Below are 20,545 nucleotides of genomic sequence, written 5' to 3'. Positions count from 1 at the left end.
AATAAAAACACAGGCATGATTCACACCCTGCATGTAGAAAGCCCTAAATCTCATAACCTATACCCTATTTATAGCCCAATGGTTTGATATAGCAAAGCATTTATGGCTCTGTTTGAAGACTATACAAATTGTCATATACAAAGGGAACAAGGTTTTAGAAATCAGTTGAATTTTTTGCCCATGATCATGATGACCTATGAGCCAATTCAGGCTTTCAAGAGTTGTTCTCTTAAAACTATCTTTTCAGTTGTCCCCGGCATAAGAAACACAGACTGCCTGAAATTAGGCTATACCTGTTCGTATCCAGGTTTTAACAACAGTTGGCTTTCTGGCCACAGGCACCTACCAGAAGGTAATATCTGACAGGTCAGTAATATTTTAGCTAGTCTTCAGGTTCATCATACTTACTGTACTGGAAGCCATAAACTCGCTGATGAAGATGCTACACTCAGTTTCCGCATGCAGCAGTTTCTGGCTTTCCTAATGTAATCAGGGCAATTGACATCACTCATTGTAATATGGGCACCTAGTGAAAATGGTGCTGTTTTTGTTAACCATAAACAGTTACATTCCATTAATGCACAAGTCATCTGTGATGCTAAGATGAGACTGACAAATATTGTGGTTCTGTGGACCAACCTATGTTTAATTTATTTTGAGGCAAAGTGGCATTGACAGATGACTTGGCAAAGGTGCTGTACATGATGGTAAGGTACTGTAACTGGCTGAACCCTCAGTTTTTCATATGGCCTATACTATTCATTGTAACAGCAATCATGTCATCACAAATGCCAGGTGATAGTGGCTACCTTCTCGGATGCTGTCACCTTACACCTTTCCCTGATCTCAGAGCGCAGATGAGTGGCACTTTAATACCATGCAAAGCGCATCATAGAACCCCTCAAATGCAGGTGACGGTGTCATGAAGAACCAGTTGGGAGACTGTTCAGCCAGGTCTGAAGCATCGTGATTGCATATGCATGAAGTTTATTAGCATAGTCAATATATTGTTGTTTCAGGGTGGCAACCAAGCAGAGTCTGAGGTGCACTGATGTGTGCAGAAGATTGTTATGATTTATAAAGGGTAAATTGTGTAGAAAAGTGCATATGCTAGGATTTATAAATTTTATTTTTTTAGCATATGCATTTTCTTGTTATTTTCTGTATGCATATCTCCACGCTCAAATCCACATAAACATTTATAGAAGAGACTCCTAGAGTCCTGTCTGTAGTTGAGTCCTTCTCTGCACCTGTTCCTTTTTGAAAACACATGGCCTCATTTAGCTGGAAAAAGGGAGTACATAAAATGTATAATGGATATGTTTCTCATTTAACAATCAGAATGCTATTTATTTTACAAAATACACTTATAATTTATAGTGACTAATAATGCTTACAGTTACTAATGGAATTGTTTGACACAAAATACTAATCATTTGAGAAAATCTGATTTGTCTTAATTGTAAGAAAAAAACATTTTCTTTGTTTAAGAAAAGTAATTCAGTAAGGCATTTTTTATGTTGTCCTGCGGTGGGTTGGCACCCTGCCCGGGATTGGTTCCTGCCTTGTGCCCTGTGTTGGCTGGGATTGGCTCCAGCAGACCCCCGTGACCCTGTGTTCGGATTTAGCGGGTTGGACAATGGATGGATGGATGGATTTTTTATGTTAAGTTTTTAAAAGTAACCAAGAATGACTGCAGGCTACAAAATCACACATAGTAATTTCATATATTTATATTTGATATAGATATATATATTTATATATATATATATATTTATATAGACCAACTATAGCCAACGTTATTCAAGTTTAGAAAATCAACAAAAACATACAATAATCCATTTTCTTCACAGGGTAGAGCCAATGTAAACTTCTGTCTATTTTATGACCCAAAATTATCTGACATGTAGTATGAAAAACATAATAAACAATGGGAGGCCATTCAAAGTCCACTCAATGGGTATCCAAGCCAAGTTTTCAGGATTAAATTCTGTCCAGACATCTCTACAAATCTTTTAGTTCACTGTCATATTATACTCTAAATTAAGACCTACTAAAGCACCTTTTTCAAAATTGTTTCACTTTGAGCTGAAACTTGGTTATTAATCATGACATGTTTATTGTGCAACTGGAAATATTGTAATACTGATTAAAAATTGAGGAGTATACCTTGTAGAAACATTCTTCTGGACCTTATACAAAGTAAACTCACTTGAACTGAACTTGCTCAGTGTGAATGTATGCATGAAGTGCCTTGTTACGGTCTATTGTCTTGTCTGCAGTTCCTTGAAAAAAATGCAATGTCATTTGGAGCCTATCTTTGTGCACCACCACCAACATTATTTTTTGTAACATACTGTAAATAACAATGTAGGGTTAAATTACTAGGTTTTCAATTTATGCACTTTCTGAACCACTTTTTGCACATGGTTAAAGGGAATCCATAATGGAAAAGGTAAAAATAAAAATTCAGATGTAGAGAAGACACGAAACCATCACTTGGCACAATCATGTGTGCAGAAAAAACTGGAGCAGTTTACAGTAGCTGCAAATTAACCTATTAAAATACTGAGAGAGGAAACCTGGATTCCAGGTTCAAATCTGCACAAACACGGGATTAAGTGCAAATACACAACAAAGCAGAATCAAGGCATTGTTCATTTAAATAAAAAACAGAAATGGCTGGGTTTATGTAAAGTTTCATAATTGTCATCCTCATGATTTTTTTTTTGCTGGATCGCCGTTCAAAAAGGCCTAAGGACTCAGCAAAAATGTACAAAGTTCAATGGTAAAATATAATGCATGAAAAACCAAAGCAGATCCCAGACTTAGAACCAAAAAACAAGAATGCTGTCAATATTTAACAGTTATGACACAATGTGTAGACCAGAGTTACATGCAGAACATGTTCCTTCCCTTTTCACAGCAGCCCTGTCATCAGATTTTATTGTGTCAGACTGTATGATGCAACCAACTAGCTAAAGAATCAATGAGATACATGTAGAAATAAATGTGAATTTTGAACTGACTGATAAGATTACTTTAATTTGTTTTTGTAGGACTCTTTAACTATCTACGGAAAATCTTCACTCGAGGCAGTTGCAAGATTATGTTGAAAGAATTATTACTTTGGCATGTCCTAATATTTATATCTGGAATCAACTCCGTGCAGCAGCTTCATTGCAACAATAATCCAAGGTCTTTTCTGCATAGAGGTTGCATGTTCTGAATATGTCTGTGTGGGTTTCCTCCGAGTGCTCTGGTTTGCTTCTGCTGTCCAAAGACATGCAGACTAGGTGAATTGGCGACTGTAAATTGGCCCATGTGGGTGTTCGGCCTGTGATGGACTGGTGCCTTGTCCAGGGTTTATTCCTGCTTTGCACTCTATGCCAATTGTTGGGGGCATCTGTCTCAAAACACACCCACCCCTAAACCCTGGTCTGTATGAAAGGGTTGAAAACAACATGACATAACATGAAACCCATCTAATGTGAATCACTGTTGTTGCCTGACATATTGTAGCTCCCACTCTAAACTTGACCAACTTCTGCTGTTAGCTGATTACTTTTGTCTTCATTTTAATTACCTTGCTTTTTAAGATTCAGAAAGCTGAATTGCTTCTTTTTTCTTTAAATGGCAGCAAAACATAAATGAGATGTGAAATGAGCCAAAGTACAACCAACTAATTTCAGGCCTCAAACTACAACTAATTTCGCTCAAATCCATTTCTTAATAAGAAGTTGATTTCTGTTGTTAATTAAACTCATTACTTTAATTCCATGGCTTGACATTTCCAAAACTGTTTCTTTATATTTTTCTAAGAGGGTGTCAAAATGTTTTGTGGACCAGAGCAAATCAAAATTTCTCAGACGTTCACCTTTCTTTCTTTATAATGGATCTGTATATTAAATACCAAGTCAATTAAAATTAATTCAAAAGAAGTCAATTAGCAGCATAAACTGGCCACTAATTAAAAAAAAGATTGGGAATTAAAACCTGCAGCCACTACAACCCTTCAAGGATCTGAGTTTGACACTCCTTGTATAGCACTTAATGACTGTGGTGCGTCTGGATTGTAATGTAAATAGAGGTACCACTCAGAAATGCCAAATCTCACAGTGGCTCACTCTTTGGCAATCTTTAAATTCCATTCCACCCCCAGACTCTGAAAACGCAATGATTTTGTCAGAATTACACAAATAAAAACCAGATTACAGTTAAGCAATCATTGACACAGCATCTCTCATGGCTAAATCCATGCTAAAATACTTTATATGTACTGTATATTGCTTTTATACTATGAGCAGAAGAGTGTCAAATGTGTTGGTCTGCATCACACCATAATTATTTCTGTTATGAATCCTTTTTTCATAACACCAAAAACCACTGCAGGGCAACACCAACAAACTCTCACACAGTTTCTTCCCACCTATTGCGGCTCCTAAACGATATAATTTTCTTTTAGATGTTGTTACTGATATGCTTACTTGCATGTGAGAGGCTTTGAGTTGCTCTTCTTAGTTCCTTCTGGTTAGCTATTTAAAAGCGTTTTTCACACTTCTCTCATTTGTTCATCTCTCTAGGATGCTGCTGTTCATCACTTCTTCTAAAAAATGACAACCTACTCCCCTTTACTCATTATGATTCAAATTAACCCTGATTGATTATGCCTTTAGCATGGGAGCTCCAGAATCTGAAGTTGGTCACATATATAATGTTAAACATCAGACATTTGTGATGGTGGTTACTAGAATGAGCATGAGGAGAATGTTCACCTGATCTGGAAGCATAGGGCTGTTTACACCCAGACTCATATTTTAAAAGCCTCTTTCATAGCAGCACTCTAATGCCAACAATGTTTGGCAGAGGGGTAACCCATGTGTTGTGGCCAAGGTAGGACACATGAACAGCAGTATAGATGTATGAGAGTGAAGAATTAAATATGAAAACTTAACATCCACATACAAATATGCGTTTGTTCACACCTTTTCAAGCAGTTTCCTTCTAAGTTGAACAAGATGACAACCACTAGCATCACATGGTGAGAAGAACCCTTAAAATTGGCTGGCAATATGAGCTATTTATTTTAAAGTGCAATGTTTGATCATTTTCAGTATTTGTTCTAAGCACATTTTCTCAAGGCCATGCATCCAGAATCCAGAATTGTTTTCATATCATGTAATAAAACGTGATACACTAGCTTTTCTATAAAAGTGAATTGGTCATCACTCAGGTTTGACTGCTAGTGAAATGATCTTCTGCATCTCTCTTTCAGTTTTGTGGCTAAAGTATATTAAAATATGTTGTCTATTATTTATTAAAGTTCATATTTTTTAATATGTCCTGCGGTGGGTTGGCACCCTGCCCAGGATTGGTTCCCTGCCTTGTGCCCTGTGTTGGCTGGGATTGGCTCCAGCAGACCCCCGTGACCCTGTGTTCGGATTCAGCGGGTTGGAAAATGGATGGATGGATGGATATTTTTTAATATCTTAAATATTATTTTAAATAAAGTCATTTAAACTCAATTTGGTGTTGGTATACTGCAAATATATTTAATTTACACTCTGAACTAAAAGTCAAAACTCAATTTTTAAAGTGTAAGTAGCTGACAGACACTCTTCACTGCTTCTAAAGACACTTAATTTATTGCTGTATATTTACTGTCTTTAATATTCAGGTCTTGATAGCAGATTTAATAGAGCTAAACAGCATAATGTTTTGAAAAGAATATTAAAAAGATTTGATGTTATGTTGACAATCACCATTAAACATAAAATTAGACCAACCAAGTCGTTATGTTTTATTTTACCTAGGAGTAATATATTGTATATGGATTTTTAGGCAATTCTGCACTGTATGATATGATCACTCTAATTGAAATTGATGCTGTAATTCAGACACTACAGTAATAAGAAACTTCCTGTTATTCTTCATGTGTTCCTTGTGCTCTCCTGAGAACAGACAATTTCAGATTATGCAGTTTCTTTTCTTATTTATGTTAATCAATGTAATATGATTAAAAGGTCTAAAGGTCCACTGAGTAAATCTGTTGCTACCCACTTGATGTTGAATGGCTTCATTTTCAATTTATTTATTTTTGCATAGTGCTCTTCACTTAGAGCAGGCTCAGTGCGATAACAGCTATTAAAAAAAAATATATCACGTACTTACATAAAATACAAATTAGATTACACACATTAAAACCAGCCAATTTCAAAATAATTAACATAAATTGTGACAATATTTTCAACCTGTTTTTACAACATATAGCACCCAAGGAGGATGGCACACGTTGTTAACAGTTATTCTCCTCATGTCAGGTAGCCTAGTCTTCCTACCACATGCATTTTAGGTGGATTGACAATATTAAATTGGGAGTGATGTTCAGTGGTGAGCATCTGTTGGACATGTAGTCCACATAGCCCAGTGAAGTTCTGTCAGAAAAACCTACATGTAGCCACCATGTGTTCCCTCCTCTAACAATTGGAAGGATGTTGGTCAGGTGTAATTCCTGTTGACCAACATGCAGGGATGGGATAAATACAGGTATACTGGGTCTCGGCAATGAAAACTGGCTCTTGGGAGGTGAAGTGTATCTTTTCTGGTAGAGAAGGTGGTAGATCTGGTTCAGGAGACTGAAAAATATCACTTAGATAGGGTGGATTCTTCTGTACACGCAGCAATGGCTATGGAACCAGATTTCTGGATCAAGGGGGTCTCTCTCTCTCTCTATCTGTCTGTTACTATGGAGTAACTCAATGGGAAAGGCCCTAAGTAATTGTGAGGATACTCGTTGTCCCCCAATTTGATGCAATTTAATTGAAGTTTAATTTAACTTTGTTTTGATGAAAGAGAACATATCCTCAAAACAACTTGAAGTGGTTGAGAAGAAAATCTGTTCTTTGTGTATATGCTCCAAACAATTGTTCAGTGTAATTGACCTCTACAGAGGCATTGTATTTGGTGCCAGAAAAGGATACCATCTACTGACTCTGTAGTCTTACATGGAGGCTACAGCAATTATCTAGGGAATGATGGAGATACCTGGAAGGCATTAATGTTATGGCTTGTTGGATCTGAACCCAAGTAGTAGATTGTTAATGCATATTTGTGCTAGTCATGGATTGCTTAGTAACAAATACCATGTCTGAGGATAGGGATTCTCATAAGGGTAACTAGTTCAAGGTCGATGATCGATTTTTTGGTTGTGTGATCTTATCTGAAGTTCTATGTTCTGGAAACCTGGGCAGGGTCATCAAGTCTGAATTAACTATGTTTAAGGCCTCATTTGTAGAGATATCTGTAAAGAGATGGTGACCACATAGTTTTTGGGGTCTGTTACAAACCTCAGAACTTGTTAAAGGACATCAGTGTTAAAGGAACCTGCCAAACAATGGTAGTGTTCTTGTTCCAAATTTGACAGAGATGTAGTGGCAGGCCAAAATGACACCAGCTAAAGCAAGGTCCACTGTGTAAGCCTGTCTTTGGTTGGACTTGGTGAAGCCAAAGGAAATGACTTCTTTCAAACAGCCTCAAAGAATTTATATTTGATGATTCAGGAAAAGTAGGTAGGACGTTGTTCAGGATATTTTCAGCAAGGGTTGAGAAAAACTAAACTCAAACGGGAATATTTTTGGGTGGTGGACTTCTAATGCTGGTAGATATACCTATTTCAGAAAAAGCAATGCCAGAAGTATTGGCTGGATTTTGGTCCATGCCTGTGGCTCAGGTATCCGTGGTGATGAAAAGCTCTATTTGTGGCAAGATTGCAGAGATAAATGAGTTCTGACTGGAAATGATCAAACTACTAGAGAGAGTGAGGCTGTATTGGTTATTTAATGTGGCACAGGAGGTGGGAAAACTGCCTTGGGAACAGCAGGTTATGTTCCTACTAATGAGAGGGATCACACTTGGATCTGGAAAAGACTTTACTTGTAAAATGGAACAAAAGTCCATAAATATTGGAACCTTGAATAGCAGACCAGTTTCCTTTCCCTACACTGATATTTGAGGTGTCATGTTAATTTTTCAGTTCTGTCTGTAGGTGTTCTGTGTATTTGAAACAGCTGTCTTGTGGAAGGTACTACATAAGTATGAGGTTCCAAGGTCATGGCTATGTGCCATTTTGTCCCTTTATTTACACATTTAGAGCTGTGTTCTCAAAGTTGATGTAAGGTCAAGTACATTTCAGTGTGGGTGCTGAATTCTGCCAAGGGTGAATCTTGTGTTCTCTAATGTTCGTTATTTCTTATGGACTGAAGAGTATGCAATAGCTCGTGGTCTTAGGATGAACTTTTCAATTTGCCAGTCAGTCTACATCTCCATCCTGCCCTATGGACATGATCTCTGAGTAGCGCTTTTAAAAATGAGATTGTGAGTACAAGTGGCATTAATGAGGTTCTCACCTATGACTGCTGGGTTTACTCTCTGTGCCAGTGTGAAGACAATTAAACCTATACTGGAGAAGAATTGTGTAGAATCATTGGTTCTTATGAATGAGGGGAGCCAGTTGAGTTGGTTTGGGCATGTAGTTAGTATTCCTCTCTGTCACCTTCAATAGAAGGTATAGAAGGCACAGCCTACTAGAAAAGACACAGAAGTGCTTCCACAGTGAAGGAATTATATCTCTCTGATGGACCTTGAAGTGTCTGAAAATTCTTCAGGAGGACCTGGGAGACATCGCAAAGGATAAAGTGGCTTGGTAAGGCCATACTCTGTAATACTACTATAATGCTTAATAGTTTAAACAGGGTGAAAGTGATGATGACTATGACTAAAATTGTTTTCCTTTAATCTGTCAAAACTATTCAGCAATTGTCTATTTTGTCCATTAGCTTTTTCCACCATAATCTTCTGGAAAGTGTGAGCCTGCACTGATAGCATCTAGTTCAAGACACAAATAAACTTTGGATATTATGCCAGTCGCTGCTAATCTCAGGGAATACTCATGTACATACCAAATCTGTCATTGTGCAATTAGAAAAAATGATGCAAAATAATAAATATAATGGGGCGGCATGGTGGCGCAATGGTAGTGCTGCTGCTTTACAGTAAGGAGACCTGGGTTCATTTCACGCAGGGAGGACCTGGGAAGTTTGCATGTTCTTCCCATGTCTGCATTGCACCATGTTTTGGCTGGGATTGACTCCAGCAGACCCCTGTGACCCTGTGTTCGGATTCAGCGGGTTGGAAAATGGATGGAATAAATAGAATGTATTTTAAAGCTCTTAATTATTCACCATTAATATACAGCTGAAAAGTTATTGGTCCTCATGATAAAGCATGTGCTCTTACTGACACTGTCAGCTATATGATATTAGAAAGATGTATCTTTCTGAAATCATATAGGGCAATTTAAGCAATTGTAAGTAGTCTCTCTCCGTGCTTTAGAATTACCTGACAACAAAATTGGACGCAACAGAGCTCTGTCACAGTGAAGGTAGCCATTGTTTACAATATTCATGTATTTCCATTTGTTTCAAAATTATCTGCAGAACTTTCTTTCATTTGTACTTTCAGTTATTGTAAACTGGTCAAAAATCACATGTAAATCAGCCTACAAAACAATAAAAAAACAGTGCAGGAAAAGGGGGTGAAATGCTCGATCTTCATATGGGTTAGCATATTTATGTGAGAACAAGGTGTCTTATTTGACCAAAATTGGTAATTGAATTGGTGAAATGGAAAGATGCAATAGACAGATGAATGGATGGTAAGGGGTTTTGCAATAATTATACAGTTAAACTTGCCTTGAACATATTTGCTATTACTCAGGAAATTATTTGCCATTTATCAAAGGTCATCTAGGTTACAGAAAAGTATTTTATTAGCAAGAAATGCTAATAACAGCAACTGAAATTTTATCTCCTTTCACAATGCTATGAATAAACAGGAGTGATACAATGGTCACTGTGGATATATGTGTTTTTTGCGGCAGAAATGTTAAATCAAACACATATAGAGGGAGAAAACCAATAGGTTTTTTTAAAGCAGTGCAAGATATAAATACTTCTGCAATTATGTTACGGCAGACAATTTATAAATGGGGGTAATGTGAGGTTGCTTCCTTTTGTTCTTTTGTTAGTTTGTAGTGTAATATACCCCCCTGATTGTACAATTCATCTTTTGGAATTTATATGTATTGTCTCACATGTGCACGTGGGGGACAGTTTACAGGCTCAAATAGTGTTATTCATCAGTCTGACTGGGGGTTGGCGCTCTCACCTGATACTCTCTCCTCTTGTTCCTCTGCAGTAAAGCCAAATGACATCACTACCAGTCCACCCACTGTTGACATCACTTCTGGAAAAGCCTGATGACATCATTTCCAGTACCCAGAATCCACCTTCCTGCCATATCAGTTCCTGTACCGGTTGCCCTGACTCCACGTCTTCCTCCTGTCCACCGTACTTATAGAGCTGACTCAACCTGTTAGTCAGTTCAGTTATGAACTCTGCTTATGTAAAAATTTGTTTCTTTTCCTTTGCTGATTTTTCAGTATACAGGGTGGCCATCCCCAAACCTTTTTCTGTCTGCTGCCTGATTTTTTACCACTATATATTTTATATTTTAAAATATAATTTTTTTATATTTTAAAATAATTTTTTTTTATATTTTATATGTATATTAGTTTGCTAATTCCTATTCACCTAAAGAGTCATCATAATTTAAAAAGTCCCCAGAGTCCATCTTTTAACTGAAAATGGTGAAAACTTGTTTCATATAAAGTATTTACAGTTACCTGTGTGAAAGGGCATTCTTCTGGTGCTATGCTGCATTTACCTTTAACCAGTTTTCAGGTACATGTCTTACCAATTGTGAGCAAAAATATTAAAAACAATATTAATCTTATTTACATATTCTTAACTTTAAACAGTCCCATCACCTCTTATTTTATTCTTTGTTTACTTCAGATGAAGAGATTCAACTCTTTCATTGTTTCTTCATTAAACACTATAATTCTGAAAGAAGACAAAGAGCTCTTCTTTCTGCCTTTCTCTAGTGCTGACTGATTAGATTAGAAGTTCATCTGCCATACTCCATATACAGTTAGGTCCATAAATATTTGGACAGAGACAACTTTTTTCTAATTTTGGTTCTGTACATTACCACAATGAATTTTAAATGAAACAACTGAGATGCAGTTGAAGTGCAGACTTTCAGCTTTAATTCAGTGGGCTGAACAAAACGATTGCATAAAAATGTGAGGCAACTAAAGCATTTTTTTAGCACAATCCCTTCATTTCAGGGGCTCAAAACTAATTGGACAAATTAAATAACTGGAAATAAAATGTTCATTTCTAATACTTGGTTGAAACCCCTTTGCTGGCAATGACAGCCTGAAGTCTTGAACTCATGGACATCACCAGATGCTGGGTTTCCTCCTTTTTAATCCTCTGCCAGGCCTTTACTGCAGCAGCTTTCAGTTGCTGTTTGTTTGTGGGCCTTTCTGTCCAAAGTTTAGTCTTCAAGTGAAATGCCTGCTCAATTGGGTTAAGATCAGGTGATTGACTTGGCCATTCAAGAACTTTCCACTTCTTTGCTTTAATAAACTCCTGGGTTGCTTTGGCTGTATGTTTTGGGTCATTGTCCATCTGTATCATGAAACGCCGCCCAATCAATTTGACTGCATTTAACTGGATGTGAGCAGACAGTATGTCTCTGAACACCTCAGAATTCATTCAGCTGCTTCTGTCCTGTGTCACATCATCAATAAACACTGGTGTCCCAGTGCCACTAGCAGCCATGCACGCCCAAGCCATCACACTGCCTCCACCGTGTTTTACAGATGATGTGGTATGCTTTGGATAATGAGCTGTTCCACACCTTCTTCATACTTTTTTCTTGCCATCATTCTGGTAGAGTTTGATCTTGGTTTCATTTGTCCAAAGAATGTTTTTCCAGAACTGTGCTGGCTTTTTTTGATGTTCTTTAGCAAAGTCCAATCTAGCCTTTCTATTCTTGAGGCTTATGAGTGGCTTGTACCTTGCAGTGCACCCTCTGTATTTACTTTCATGCAGTCTTCTCTTTATGGTAGACTTGGATATCGATACACCTACCATCTGGAGAGTGTTGTTCACTTGGTTGGCTGTTGTGAAGGGGTTTCTCTTCACCATGGAAATGATTCTGCGATCATCGACCACTGTTGTCTTCCGTGGATGTCCAGGTCTTTTTGTGTTGCTGAGTTCACCAGTGCTTGCTTTCTTTCTCAGGATGTACCAAACTGTAGATTTTGCCGTTCGTAATATTGTAACAATTTCTCGGATGGGTTTTTTCTGTTCTCGCAGCTTAAGGACGGCTTCTTTCACCTGCATGGAGAGCTCCTTTGACCGCACATTGTCTGTTCACAGCAAAATCTTCCACATGCAAGCACCACACCTCAAATCAACTCCAGGCCTTTTATCTGCTTAATTGATAATGACATAACGACGGACTTGCCCACACCTGCCCATGAAATAGCCTTTGAGTCAATTGTCCAATTACTTTTGAGCCCCTGAAATGAAGGGATTGTGTTAAAAAATGCTTTAGTTGCCTCACATTTTTATACAATTGTTTTGTTCACCCCACTGAATTAAAGCTGAAAGTCTGCACTTCAACTTGCATCTGAGTTGTTTCATTTAAAATTCATTGTGGTAATGTACCAAAATTAGAAAAAAGTTGTCTCTGTCCAAATATTTATGGACCTAACTGTAGAGAGGTTTAGTTAATTCTATCAATACATCTCATTTATTTTAATCTGACTTTGCTTGCTACATTTTTATCAGTCCTTTATAAGAATTAAAAGGATCATTATAAGCAGTTTCTGCCAATTCTGATATCACCTAATTCTGAAAATGATGCTGGCATAATAACAAATAGTTTTCTGGGCTTAAGTGAACTCTTCAACCATTAGCATACCACACACAGAATCTCTGACCCTTGTAATTTTATATTAAATTTCTCATGGGGTATCTTATGAAAGGCCTCTTTCACACATGCAGACTATCCAAGGAATTTAACAGTAAATTGGCAGGGCAAGACAATCTGTGAAAAAAAGCCGGGGTGAAGTATCTCAGGGAAATTGATTCAGAAATTAAGAAACATGTATGCAATAAGCAAATCAAAACACTTGCAGAGTAAAGCCACCAAAATGTCATGACAACTTGATGTTAAATGCACTGATGTTCGTTCAAAAATTTAACCATTAAATATTCAGATGACAGTATACAAGTATACAGTGAGCTAGAACATTTCACAGGAGTATACTTGAATGATTAACTATTCAAACGTGTCAAATTGAATAATACAGAAAACAAATTGGTGCTGCTGCTTTTTACTTTCTTCTCCATTATATTCTTTAAATCGAAACAAAGCCTCTAGTTAGAAACCTAAAATCCCTGCATATCTCTCTGCCCATCTTGTATAAATATGAACCACTAAACACTTCACTGGTTCCACCTACGGTAATATAATTTCCAGCCTTTTGACAGGACTATACCAATCTTGGAGAACTGGGAAGCGATTCCTTAAAGATGAAGTAAGAGACAAGAAAACCTATGATTTTACTGTCCAGGTAGAGATATATTTCTTATATATAAAAATCTAAACCAGTGTACTAATTTTACTTGAGTAGTGCAGATTATTTTGCATGGGCAAGTCCATACAAGGGTCAGAACACAATTCAACATATTTCCATTCCTAAGTCTAAATGACAAAATGTAAACTCTAAGCTAATAGATGGTTCAAAAATGAAATCCTGAAATTGATAGTTTGATTTATGACCTTCCCTTTTGACCTGGTATTTACTGACGGAACAATAAATCTTATAGTATGTCTTACAGTAGACATTGAACTTTAAACTGTTGTAAAGTAACTGCTCTGATCCAAATGGTAGATTGCTAAGATTTATGATGAGTTGTTAATAATTTCAAAGTCCTCTTATCCATGTACAAAAGATATCTGTTCTTTTTTATTGCTAAGAATAAAACATATATATTTTGTTATATACATTGGTTAATGTTAAAACTAATACCAGCACTACGGGATTATTTAATTTTATAATTTAAAGTATACATATCCAACGTTAGAACGGGGCAATAAATTCATGAGCAGTTGGAGGGAAAGGAAAGGAATAATTTTAAAATTAACCAAGAGATGAATCATTTAATTAAAGGAAGATCCAAAAGAACAGTCAGACAATAGACAAACAAAAAGAAAGAGCAAAAATCTTCCAGTTAAAAATCAGGCTCACTACCAACAGAGCTTTTACTTATTGAAATATGCTTGCTAGAGTTGCTGTTTTTCTGAGTTTAGCAGGCTTACTGTACTGCCATCTTTATACCAATTATACGATTATGTCATGTGGTATGACTCTAACAGTTACGTGGTAGCAGCCAAAGCTATTACTATAAACAGCTTGCCTTTAGCTATGAAAACTGATGTGGAATGGCAGAGCTTTTGATGAAAACTAAAAATAAATTGGTAGTATGATTATGCCACTGTTATAACCATAAAATAAATCAACCATAATAAAAATGCTGAATAAAGTAGAATTGGCAAAATACACAAAATTGTTAATATTCATGGCGAAAATGAAATGCTAAGAAGGGGCAAGGACACCTCTGTGTGCCACCCTTTCTCAGAAGAAAGAGATCCAAAAACAGGCTGTTTATGCAAATTAAACGTTCAGGTATGCATGTATAAACACATAACTGGAGGGGATAAATAGTGAAAGAACACAAAGTAATAACAGAACTAACTGAAACCCTGCTGTATCTTTTTGGTCCTGACTGTCATTACTCAGTGGCTACTCATGGACTATTGCCCAGAAATAGTTTACCAGATGCATCAAATAAGTCTCCTAAATGATCTCTCAGAACATTCTGGTTTCTTTCAACTTACTCTGGCCTCACAACTAGTGGAGTCATTGCCACAATTCACCTTCTGATTCTAATGGGCCAGCTTTAGGAAGTCATAAACATTCCTAGAAAGTCCTACTGCCTTATCCTTAGGGCTCCCTGGTGACCTCAGTTATATATGTTCCTGTGCTCCCAACAGATACACTTAAAAGACTAGAGAACTCCGATGTCATTGGGCACCCCTTTTCTCTAGGAAGCACCCATACCATGTAGAGGTGGCTTTGCAAATTCACTTAAGCCACTAACCATCCATTTAACTTTTATCTGGTCAGAGGGCTGAACATCCCTTTATAATATTTAGAACCAAGAAAGAATGTTGCATGCTTCTGGCCAGGCCTCAACTTTGCCTTATATACTGTCTAAACCTTTATTGATTTTTAATGTTTTTCAACAATAGGTGATTTAAAAGACAATATTTAAAGGGGTATAATTAAATTACAGTTTATAAATTATTCCGCAAATTAAGACATCCAGTAGTTCTATGTGACCTGAAATGGACACAATTCACTTTGATTTTATTCTTATTAATCCACTTCAACTTAAAGCTACAGTACAAACAAAATATAATGCTAAAACATAGGCATCATACAATCTTTACAAAATAAGGCAATTTCCAAAAAATCTTCCAGGGTGGAGAGACTGACATGTAATACCAGGTACAAATTTTTACATTTCCTTAATATTAGTCTCATTCATTTTATTGCTTCATATATATGGCATAGTTTAAATCCAAATTACAACTGTCCTAGATTAGACACATTCTAAAAAGGATTACAGAATGCACGCAGTAGTAATATTTTACATGCATATGATGGGCAAAGGAAATAAATAATATGGACGATGTAATCTTATTCAGTGTGGAGTTTCACAAATTACATTTTTTACATCTTTAGCATAAACAGTTCCATAGTGCTTGTGCTTATATACAGCAAACAGTATACAGTATATTTATATTTAAGAAACCAAGCAATTGTATTGTCCCCTTTGACTAGTAAACCACTGATATTCTCAGTTCTCTATATCATTGTTCCTTATAACTCTTTCAGATTTAATGTTACCACTTCCCATTGTCTGTGAGAAAATATTTTACTGTTGATTGCATTTTTGATAAACTGTCTTCACTGAAACTTATAAAAAAGAATTATCTTACACCCAACTGTCTATCAATAAAGGTATCATTCCCAAAAATACTTTAGTCTTTTGATTTGGCATCAAATAGCTAATTATAGAAAGAATACACAGTTCCCAAAGAGAAAAAACAATGTTTTGAGCAATGTTTTCTTATATCCAAATTTTAAGAGGAGCTGGCTGCTCAGAAACAGGTCTAGGTGCCTAGTCCATATCATGTTTCTGAATATAAGGTGTAGCGTATCTTGGAAAGTATAGGAAATACTGTCCTCCATTTGTTTAACACTTAATTCCCATTAGAGGCTACACTACTTGGTTTCAAAAGCCACTCACAACGTGAGGTTATCAAATTACAAAAGGTAACAGTAAAACACAGTGCTTCAAAAGCATCTTTACTCAATCAAGTTCTTGGAAAAAAAAAACTGTGGCAAGTGTATGTAAATGTACATAAAATAAAGTGGATCAGATTTTACAAATATTGGATTCTCAATCCAACATATTATAGAGCATTTCCGCTGAATTTCTAATAATTCAATACACATATCTGAAGGGCAGCTCTAACAAATTCCCCCAAATTTAATATCATATGAAAGGAGACAGCTGGTTGCACTTAGGTGCTTTACTTGCTCCAATGGTAGGCATTAAGAAAAAGCAAAACTACATTACCATCTTCCTTCAGGCGGAGAAGAGTATCGTTCCGGCAGTGAGGATTCAGTTGCCCTGAAATACATCCTTCTCTAGCTATTAAAGAGCACATTAAAGGCCCACTTTCTACATCTCGTAAGAACATGAAATTATGCCATAATACCTTATGATTCCTTAAGCAAGTATATGGAATAAATCTCTGCAGCTCTCTCTTTATCATACAAATTTGATTGACTAGGTCATCTAAACAACTGTTCTTCTCCCTTTCTTTTATGCCACACTTTCAACATAACTAAAGGAACTCTGTTGATTTCATTGTTTCTATCACTTGCCTGCACACATATCAGTCTGTTCACTTCAATAGCTCAGCTTTCCTTTATTATAGTAATTATTTTACTGTAATGAGTGATTACTTAACATATTTTACTCTTTAAAGATGAATTACTATTTCCTAAAATAAATAGCTATACATAATGAATTATTCTTATTATTATTACTACTTATATTTTTACCTTAACATAATGGACCAGATTCTCCGCTTCATTCACTTTATAAGTCTCAATCCCCAACTCTTTTGCAACACGAAAAATACGATTTTGGGTGGGTCCAATATAGGCACCTCCAAGATCCACATATTTGCAGTGCTTGTTCTGGTTTTAAAAATGAAAGAGGAAAAAATGGCATTAATATATAAAGCCAGTAAAACGTAGCTTCCCACAGCGCTAATAACATATTTATGTCAGACAGACTCACACATTTGCACATTATTTCAAATGACACACATATACACTTGTAAGAAAACATATGCCTTTCCTTGCTGATTTATTAAATAAAGACTTTCCACGTGCTCTTGTAAATGATTTAAACATTAAAGTAAGCAGAAACTATAGGAATTAAGAATGACAATGTCATAATTTGCACATAACTCACACATACATTATATGCAAAATATTTTTCTTAGACCATAGAAATAAATGTGATCATAATTTTGAAATTGCAGTGATGGATGTGTGCATGGGATTTTTTTTATCTTTAGGGATAAGTTCTGGATTTCCCAGCACACCATCAACTTAATACTCCTAGACATTTCACTTGGCATTCACTAACTAAAGGCAGATTAATTACTAGACACATACAGTATGTTGACTTACAATTGCTAGGCAGGATTTCAATAGTTCATTTGGTATTTATTGTGACAATTTATTTAATAACAATCATTAGTAACTATAAGCAGTTAGGTCATGACTTTGAAAAGATCTAAAATGAAAGACCAAATAGTAAAAAGTCATCAGTTTTTGCATTGTTTAACAACTTCGCAAATGCAGTTTTCTGTTAAGAAGTATTACATGAATGCCCTTATTCATTATTGAACTGTGATGCATAGCTAATAAGAAATTATTAGCTGTCAAGGAAAATTCTTCAGAGTGTCTGGAAACCAACATAAAGAGTACAAAAAACAGGTGTCAAGGTAACTCAGTACTTGTACAAGTGTCACAAACTCTGTGTCATACGTGTAAGTCAAAGGAGTAGCTACAGTTGTACTTGAAAGTTTGTGAACCTTTTAGAATTTTCTATATTTCTGCATAAATATGACCTAAAACATCATCAGATTTTCACTCAAGTCCTAAAAGTAGATAAAGAGAAACCAGTTAAACAAATGAGACAAAAATATTATACTTGGTCTTTTATTTATTGAGGAAAATGATCGGATATTACAACACCCTGAAGCTCTCCAGTCTTCTGCTTTACACTCCAGGTTTTTTATCTTCTAGAACCTTCCAAAAACATAGGCAGATCAGAACTCCACAGTCTTCCTTGAGTTGAATACTTCTAGGGGTTTAAAATAGAAGTACCCCTTACCCATTAATAGCATATTATATTCAATTTTCTGGCCTAAGCTTTTACAAATCATGCAAGGTTTAATGTTAATGTACAAATAATTAGGACCATGTTGCCCTCCTTTCATAAAGAGAATCAAACAGGGCATCTGGATTCAAGTTGCTTGAGTGACAAATGACATACTGCAAAATAAGAAATAGATATTTTCAGAGAGCATCCAACCTTTGAAAATAATGGAATTTCATGGTCAGACCATATATTCCCCAAGAATTAAATTATTATATTCTCATATTATTTTCATAAGAAATAACATTTCCGATATTCCCACCTCTGACACAAGGGAAGGACCTCCATTATTACTAGTTCTTCTTTTAATGGCAATTGAGCTTCTTGCTATTACCTGTATAATTGATCATAGATCCAAGAAATTAAAATTATGGACTTGAAGAAAAAAGTATTTCTTTATGATCTACTGCATATACTATCCTTGTTTTAGGTCTTCCCTGTCTATTAAATGTAATAGCATTCCCTAATACTGTATTATGAAATGTTTTGTCATTTCTAATAATGGCTTTGCAAATAAGCCAACGTTGAACATTTCTCTTTAACTGTGTTATATCAATTTAAGAGTGAAATTTATATATTCACTTAAAGATTTACTAAAACTAAATTTTATTCTTGCTCTGGAATTGTGTTCAATAAAATATGAGCTAGTCTTATTGCCCCTTAACATTAGCCATGAGACTCCATATTTTACCATGACTCTTGTACTTTTTCTATTTAATTACATAAATTTCGACATCTAGAGCCTCATGCATAAAAGGTGTGTACGCATAAAAATGTTGTGTACCCCCACTTCCTCACACACTTTGAGATGTATAAAAACTAAACTTTTGGTGTACAGCCATGCATAATTTCATGGTAGTCCCCTATCTTGCATACACAGTTTCTGCTCAGTTTTGCAAACTGGCGGCACCCATCGTCAAAGCAGTGCTACTGTTTTTGTATCATTTAATTTTCTTTTTCATATTCGCATTAATGATGAGGGATGTATCAAATACATCAAAATTAATTGCATATCATTTACAAATTCAATTCACTTGATTGTAATCATTCTGTAACAATATAATGATGCAAGGAATGGCCAAACTATTTCAACTACCATTGCTGCTTTAGGGTTGTTAGAAGACATCGCAAATGGAAGAATTAGAAGAGAGTGCGTATTTATAGATGATGTTGAAGATGGGCTTCTAAGTCGATTTCGATTTCCAAGAGCTATCCTCTTGGCTGTGTGTGCTGAACAGCCACCAGCTTTACAAAGGTAGACTTTGAGGAATTGTGCTCTACCTGCTCTTTTGCAAGTTCTGTCCACTTTCAGGGTTTTAACCACAGGTGCTTTTCAATGTGAACTTGCTGACTGATCGGGTATTTCACAAACATCACCAAGTCGCACCATGCCAGCTGTATAGGATGGTATTATCCGCTTGTCGTCCAGATATATAAGATTTCCTTACACTGTGGTTGAACTGGCAAACATAAAAGCACAATTCACAATAATGTCCAGTTTTCCAAATGTAATTGGAGTAGTCAATTGCATGCACATTTCCATTGCAATGGCGCTGAACAAGTTACATCAGCCAGGGACGAATCACCAAAAGAATGAGCTGGCATTATATCATATACAGCTGAAGAACCTTCCATACAGTTGGAAGTGCTTTTTCCAACTAGTGCAGCAAAAGGCAAACAGTCCTTTCAAGGATAGTGAGTAACCTCAAAGTAAAGAGCAGAGAATTGGTCCATTGTGTTGCTACACTATTAAGGTGCCTAAAGAGAATGAATTTGATTATGTAAATAGAATTAATTTCCACTCTGTTAATGTGGTGCTCCATAGTATGCAGATGGTGTATCGTGGTTTGCCTATACCTGAAGAGATGCGCTATGCTGAACCTGACCCTGACCCACCAAATAATCAGCCAAGTCGGACAATGTTACAACTTCATTTGAATGTAATTAGCAGAATGTAAAAACAGGTAATC

The 20,545-nt window shown here is 36.1% G+C and overlaps 1 protein-coding gene across 1 annotated transcript in view; it reads right to left on the bottom strand.

The window, feature by feature from the left end:
* mao (monoamine oxidase) overlaps positions 1-20,545 on the bottom strand; it is a 167,504-nt gene that overhangs the window by 97,929 nt on the left and 49,030 nt on the right. Inside the window, exon 3 of the mRNA XM_028799762.2 lies at positions 17,183-17,320. Within this exon, the coding sequence (XP_028655595.1) occupies positions 17,183-17,320 (138 nt within the window). The remainder of the gene's footprint in view (positions 1-17,182; positions 17,321-20,545) is intronic.

Source organism: Erpetoichthys calabaricus, chromosome 4, assembly GCF_900747795.2.
Source record: "Erpetoichthys calabaricus chromosome 4, fErpCal1.3, whole genome shotgun sequence".
Taxonomy (NCBI): Eukaryota; Metazoa; Chordata; class Cladistia; order Polypteriformes; family Polypteridae; genus Erpetoichthys; species Erpetoichthys calabaricus.
The sequence above is the reverse complement of the archived record's forward strand: the minus strand, read 5'-3'. Positions and strand labels throughout refer to the sequence as shown.